Below are 7,839 nucleotides of genomic sequence, written 5' to 3'. Positions count from 1 at the left end.
TATGAGGCCAACATCACCCTGATTCTGAAACCAGACAAAGACACCTCAAAGAAGGAAAACTACAGACCAATATTTCTAATGAACCTAGATGCAAAAATCCTCAATAAAATTCTGGCGAATCAGATACAAAAACATATCAAAAAGATCGTGCACCATAATCAAGTGGGTTTCATCCCTGGGATGCAAGGCTGGTTCAACATACGGAAATCAATAAATGTAATTCACCACATCAATAGACTTAAAGATAAGAACCATATGATCATTTTGATAGATTCAGAAAAAGCATTCGACAAAATACAGCTTTGCTTTATGTTTAAAACACTAGAAAAACTAGGGATAACAGGAATTTACCTCTACATTGTAAAAGCTATCTATGCTAAGCCTCGGGCCAGCCTCATTCTAAACGGAGAAAAATTGAAGGCATTCCCTCTAAAATCTGGAACAAGATAGGGATACCCTCTCTCACCACTTCTATTCAACATAGTTCTTGAAACACTAGCCAGAGCAATTAGACAGACAAAAGAAATTAAAGGCATAAATATAGGAAAAGAAGAACTTAAACTAGCACTATTTGCTGATGATATGATCCTATACCTAGCAGAAAGCCCAAAAGTTCTACCAAGAAACTCCTAGAACTAGTATACAAATTCAGAAAAGTGGCAGGATATAAAATCAATACCCATAAATCAAAGGCATTCTTGTATATCAGTGACAAATCCTCTGAAATGGCAATGATGAAAACTACCCCATTCACAATATCCTCAAAAAAAAAAATAAAATAAAATAGTTGGGAATCAACTTAACAAAGGAGGTGAAAGATCTACACAATGAAAACTATAGAACCCTAAAGAGAGAAATAGAAGGAGACCTTAGATGATGGAAAGATATACCTTGCTCATGGATAGGTAGAATTAATATTATTAAAATGGCCATATTACCTAAAGCAATCTACAGATTCAATGCGATTCCAATCAAAATCCCAATGGCATTCCTCACAGAAATAGAAAAAGCAATTGTGAAATTCATCTGGAAAAATAAGAGACCCAGAATAGCTAAAGCAATTCTAAGCAGGAAGAGTAAAACAGGTGGTATCGCTATACTAGATCTTAAAATATACTACAGAGCAATAGTAACAAAAACAGCATGGTACTGGCAGCAAAACAGGTGGGTAGACCAATGGTACAGAATAGAGGACACAGAGACCAATCCACAAAATTACAACTACATTATATTAGACAAAGGTGCTAAAAGCATGCAATAGAGAAAGGATAGCATCTTCAACAAATGGTGCTGGGAGAACTGGAAATCCATATGCAACAAAATGAAATTGAATCCCTATCTCTCACCATGCACAAATGTTAACTCAAAATGGATCAAGGATCTAGGAATCAAACCAGAGACTCTCTGTCTAACAGAAGAAATAGTAGGCCCTAATCTCCATCATGTGGGGTTAGGCCCAAAGTTCTTTAATAAGACGCCTATAGCACAAGAATTAAAACCAAGAATCAACAAATGGGACAAATTCAAACTAAAAAGTTTTTTCTCAGCAAGAGAAATAATATGTGAAATGAATAGGGAGCCTACATCCTGGGAACAAATTTTTACCCCTCACACATCAGATAGAGCTCTAATCTCTAGGATATACAAAGAACTCAAAAAGTTAAACAACAAAAAAACAAATAACCCAATCAACAAATGAGCCAAGGACTTGAACAGACACTTCTCAGAAGAGAATGTACAATCAATCAACAAATACACAAAAAAATGCTCACCATCTCTAGCAATCAGAGAAATGCAAATTAAAACTACTCTAAGATACCATCTCACTCCAGTAAAAATGGCAGCCATTATGAAGTCAAACAACAACAAATGCTGGCGAGGATGTGGGAAAAAAGGTACACTCATACATTGCTGGTGGGACTGCAAATTAGTGCAGACAATTTGGAAAGCAGTATGACGATTTCTTGGAAAACCGGGAATGGAACCACCATTTGACCCAGCTATTACTCTTCTCAGACTATACTCAAAAGACCTAAAATGGCATATTACAGGGACACAGCCACAACAATGTTTATAGCAGCACAATTCACAATATCTAGACTGTGGAGCCAACCTAGATGCCCTTCAGTGGATGAATGGATAAAAAAATGTGGCATTTATACACAATGGAATATTTCTCAGCACTAAACAATAATAACATCATGGCATTTGCAGGGAAATGGATGGCATTAGAACAGATTATGCTAAGTGAAGTTAGCCAATCCCCAAAAAACAAATGCCGAATGTCTTCTCTGATATAAGGGAGGTGACTCAAAATGGGGTAGGGAGGAAGAGCATGAGAAGAAAATTACCTCTAGATCGGGAAGAGAGGTGGGAGGGAAAGGGTGGGAGAATGGGAATTGCATGGAAGAGGGAAGGAGACCTCCTTCGTTATACAGAATTCAGGTATGATGATGTGAGGGGGAAAAAAAAGAAGTGGGTCACATTAGATTGGGTAGAGAGAAGTGATGGGAGGGGAGGGGAGGGGAAGGGGGGAATGGAAGGACAGCAGAATAAAATAGATATTATTATTGCTGTGGGTATATATGTGATTGCATGACCAATGTGATTCTGCAACCTGTACACTCAGACAAATGAGAAATTATATCCCATCTGATTCAAATATATGATATGTCAAGATCATTGTACTGTCATGTGTAACTAATTAAAACAAAAAATTGTTTAGTTGAGCAAAACTGAAATATGATGAATAAATTAATCCAAAGCAAAAATGTAAAAAAGAATAAAAATAATTTTAAAATAAAATCATAAAAGATGATTAAAATAGAAGAAGTCATGATACAATGGTCTAAGAAACTATCAATTTTTTAGAAAAGACATTAAAAAATAATGTTGAACAATAAGCAAATAACTGAATTCTTATCACTGCCTGTATTAAACTGCTTCCCAAGAAAAACTTCCCATATCAACAAAGTAGGAGAAAACACTGATCTCCTTTAGTGTTTATCCAAAGCTGCTCATATTATGGCCCACAAACCCCTTTTTAAAAGCCTAGGAAACAAGAGAAAATGCTTTGTGATGCAGGCCTGACATCTGGCAGCTCAGAGGTACTTTGCTCTTAAAGTAGTCTAAAATACAGCTAATTCAAACAGTGTAATCAAGCTTCATTTTAGCTGGAAAAAAAGAGAACATATATGGTACATTAGAGTTAAGAAAATCCCAACTTTAATATTAACTAATGATAACTTTAAAAACTCAAAATCCAGTTTAATGAATCACAGAATGACTTGATAGCAGCAAAGATCACTACTTTAAAATTTTAAATATTTTTTAATTGCACACAGAATATGAGTCTCTTCTTATTTTAAAATTCCAATATCACAAATAAAACCAAAGACCTTTTGAAAATGACCCTTAATCTAGGCCCCCTTCATTCATCTCTGGGATAACAACAGATAGTCACATTTTTCCAAAAAAATCTATCAGTCAGTTCCTTGTAAGTGGTGGGGCATGTGGGTGGACTAATGAGTTCCATGTGGTATAACCTCATTATTATAACTCATTTACTATAATATGAGTCCTTTGTTCAGATACAATGTTGCATACATATCAGATGAATTGAAAAGTTTTTCTGTAATGTAAATCCACAGATGATTAGACTGAAGGAAGTGCTGAGTATTTATCACTCACGGTTTAACCAAAGAAATAGTATCACTTAAGTGTAATAGAATCAGGTATTACTTATTGGAATTAGACTTTGTGCAATGGTGGAAACCATTAAGCAGTCCATATAGGTCTGGTACCACCGAACCCCATGCCAGCCTGAGGCCAGTGAAGCCAACATTGTGGAAGATGTGCCATCCTTAAAGAAAAGGAAGACAGTAAAACACCAGGATGTTGAGATGTCTGTCTCAGTTCCCCAAAACATAAAGAAGCCAAGTGAATAGAGTTTCTGGGCCAGAATGAGTAGATAAATATTATCTTGAAGGATACTTTCTCTTATGCACAATGGGAACTAGGGACAGCTACTGTAAAAAGTTGCTTTTGCATGTACACCAGGAGAGTTGCTTCTTGGGATGCTGGTCATAGAAGTAATCTAAGCAAACTAGTTTATGCTGGTGATGTCACTGCTTCTGCAGCTTAACATATAGAACCCTTCTCTGAGTGGAGACAGGTGTGGAACTGAAGGCGCTGAGGAAAGGATACATGTCACTCATCCAGCCAGTCAACACTGAATAAAATCCTGTGAGGCAGACAAGATACCTCTTGAGAAAGCTCCATAAGGGACAGAGGTGCTATGTGTTCAGCCTATCACCACTGAACCTTCCCTGTGAGCATTTCCTCAATAAAACTTATAACTCATATACTGTCTCTGGGTAGTTTTTTGGTCTCTCAACAACTTATCTCACTGGCCTGACAGAGGACAAATGGACATGAAGCAGAGACTAAAGGTAAACCAGTATTGTGTCTGTCTCTCAATACTTCCTTTTTTTTTTTTTGTACTGGGGATTGAACCCAGGCACACTCCACTACTGAGCCCCATCCATTGAACTTTTTATATTTTATTTAGAGACACAGTCTCGGTAAGTTTCTTAGGGACTTTCTAAGTTGCAGAGGCTGGCTTTGAACCCTGTATAGTCTTGCCTCAGCCGGAGCTGCTGAGATTATAGGTATGCACCACTGCGCCCAACTCGGTACTTCCAATTTTGATAATGCAGGTAACTGTGTAACCTGGGGACATTCATCATTATCACGTCCTTGCATCTGGCTCAGGATTTGGAGGAACTGCAGGGAGAGAACCAGTAGGAAGTAGGAACTGCAGACCTAGGTGCTATCCCACACCACAGGGTGAGCCAGCATGCCAGAAGCAACATGGGGACAGTACACCCATCTTCAAACCAAGGGTGAATGTTTCATCAATTCCACATCCAAAAACCACACAAACTTTCCATTTGGTGAAATTCAGACAGAAATATACTAAGAAAAATCGGAGGTAAGGAAGTAGGATAAAAAGGGCAATGGAAATTGGGTTTGGGTAGCATAATGCTTTTCATGAAAGTCATGATGCTTTCTTAATTCCTTCTTGGCCTTCTAAAATAGCTCACACAGCTTTGACCTTTCTGTCAAAGCACTGTGTATCCAATAGACTCCGGTTAGTACTCTCAAGAGTCTAACCTCCTTGCACAGCCTTGCAGAGTACCAAGAGGGAGTAGAGTGTTTGCAAATTACAAGAAAGCAAAAGAAACCCATTTTAATGTCCTCTCTTTGAATACAGCCAGAAATTCCTTTATGTGAGGCATATTGCAGTTTTTAAAAGAAAAAAGACCAAGTGAGAAACTTTTCCCTGTTCTAAAGGCTTTAAAGCAGCCTGCCCTCTTCCATATGTTTACAAATTTACTTCATTTAAATATTATTCCTTAGGAATTGAGGTTCTGGATTATTATAATCTATGCTTTTCAAATAATTTTCTATTTGATTTCTTCTGTTTTCAGAAGAGATTTTCCCTTCCTTCTAATTAGAAGACAAAATGGCCTCAATATCAGCATGCATAAGCAAATGAGAGTAGACAAAGAAAGGCTTTTCTCTGAGTTTTATCATCAACAAGGAATGTCTGTGTTCAAAGAAGACTCTTCTAAATACAATCATTTAGGGGCTGGGATGTGGCTCAAGCTGTATTGCGCTCGCCTGGCGTGCGTGCGGCCCGGGTTCGATCCTCAGCACCACATACAAACAAAGATGTTGTGTCCACCGAAAACTAATAAATAAGTATTAATAAATAAATAAATACAATCATTTAAGAGAGCTTCCCGTAACTCACTAACTGTCTGCATATTCTCCTCATTGCCACCTTCATTTCTTGGTTCCGTAGTGTGTAGATGACAGGATTCAGAAAAGGAGTCAGAACAGCATCAAAGAAGGCCAGGAACTTATCCAGGTGTGTGGAGGGAGATGGCCATGTGTAGAAGAATATCAAAGGACCAAAGAACAAGACCACCACAGTGATGTGAGCTGACAGTGTGGACAGAGCCTTGGAGTAATCAGCAGAAGAGTGTTTCTGAACAGTGAGAATGATGACAACATAGGAAATGATCAGTATGAAGAAGGAGCCCACAGAGATGAAACCACTGTTGGCTGTGACCATGAGTTCCAGTCGATAGGTGTCTGTGCAGGCAAGTTTGATGAACCCAGGAAGGTCACAGTAAAAGCTGTCCAACTCATTAGGGCCACAGAAGGGCAACTTTACTACAAAAAGCAATTGAACCACTGAGTGAATAAGGCCAACCACCCAGGCAGCCACTAAAAAGAAGATGCACATCCATGGGCTCATGATGGTCAGGTAGTGCAGAGGCTTACATATGGCCACATATCTGTCAAAGGCCATGGCTATGAGGAGCACCATCTCCACACCACCAATGAGATGGATGAAGAAGATCTGGGTGATGCAGCCTCTAAAGGAGATGACTTTGTGCTTCCTGAAAAGGTCATAAATCATCTTGGGGGAGATGACAGAAGAAAAACCCAAGTCAACGAAGGAGAGATTGGCCAACAGAAAGTACATGGGAGAGTGTAATTGAGTCTCAGAAGCCACCGTGAACACAATGAGGGAGTTTCCCGTCATGCTTGCCACATAAAACATGGAGGAGAAAACAAAGAGGAGTAGTTGGATTCCTCGGGAGTTGGTGAGTCCCAGGAACACAAACTCTGACACTACAGAATGATTTGCTCCATCCATTGGCTTTGTTGGAGGTGCTTCCTGAAGGAGAACAGGAGAAAATGCAAATTATGACAAGTATATTAATAGACCAGGAGGAGAAAGGTCAAAGTTATAAAAACCTAGTTTTAGTTTAGCATTAAAATCAACCTAAATGTCAACAAAGGCTTGTATATGAACAAAGTATATGAACAAAGGCTTGACATCACTAATAATCAGCAAAGTATTAGCTAAAATCACAGTGAAATATCTATTTACACTTATTAAAAGAGTTATTATCACAAAGTCAAAATATAATGTTGGGGTGCATGTCATGTAAGAAATTCTTTATACACTGTTAGTTGGACTATAAGGTATCACACAATTCAGGAAAATAGTACATAGATTTGTCAAAAATTTAAACATAGTAGCTGGGTATGTAACTCAGTGGTAGAACACTTGTATGTACAGTACCCTGGATTATATCTCTAGCATCACCAGAAAGAAAAAATTACAGTAGAACTTCCATATAATCCACAATTTCACTTGTGGTTAAATATCTGAAGATTACTGACATTATTATATCCAAAAGACAATTTCCTATATTCATCACAATCTTATTTACAATATGCTGGGAGAGTGTAATATATGGAAACAAGCTAATGACACACACATTCTTCTTCATCTTATAAAAGAATATTCTGTGTTTTGTGGCATTATGAATGAGAATGGAAGTTTTTGTGCCAAGAAAATTAAGGAGACACGAGAAGACGATTTCTGAAAGATTTCACTTATATGTATAATATAAAAAGAAATCACCTTCATAGAAGCAGCGATTATTATGGTGGGCCAGGGATGGATGGGGTGTGGTGGGGAGATGTAATGGGAAGATATTCATCAAATATTCAGTTTGGATCCTTAATTTTGTATATCTGTTATACAGTGTGGTGTTTGTGGTTTATAATAAATGTGTACTGCATACTTGAAAATTCCTAAGAAGTAGATCTGGAATGTTCTCATCACAAATAAGCATAGATTGATCCAATCTTTTACAATGTGTATACACATATCCAAATCTAACATTGTTCACCATAAATATATTTAATATGTATTTTCAATTGTACCTTAATGAAACTGGAAGCGAGGGG

The 7,839-nt window shown here is 37.7% G+C and overlaps 1 protein-coding gene across 1 annotated transcript; it reads right to left on the bottom strand.

The window, feature by feature from the left end:
- Positions 1–5,794: 5,794 nt before the first annotated feature.
- Positions 5,795–6,733, bottom strand: LOC124104532 (olfactory receptor 4F15-like). Its single transcript, XM_046461522.1, has one exon. It carries the CDS (start codon positions 6,731–6,733, stop codon positions 5,795–5,797), a length of 939 nt encoding a protein of 312 aa, XP_046317478.1.
- Between the last annotated feature and the right edge of the window lie 1,106 nt (positions 6,734–7,839).

The sequence above is a fragment of the Marmota monax genome, unplaced genomic scaffold (genome assembly GCF_021218885.2).
Source record: "Marmota monax isolate L192 unplaced genomic scaffold, Marmota_monax_Labrador192_F-V1.1 WCK01_AAM20220418_F8-fsc00001, whole genome shotgun sequence".
NCBI lineage: Eukaryota > Metazoa > Chordata > Mammalia > Rodentia > Sciuridae > Marmota > Marmota monax.
This window is presented reverse-complemented; position numbering and strand designations above follow the sequence as displayed.

Bases quoted from the DNA above. Each gene is read 5' to 3' on its own strand.
- LOC124104532 (XM_046461522.1), bottom strand. From the start codon at position 6,733: ATGGATGGAGCAAATCATTCTGTAGTGTCAGAGTTTGTGTTCCTGGGA.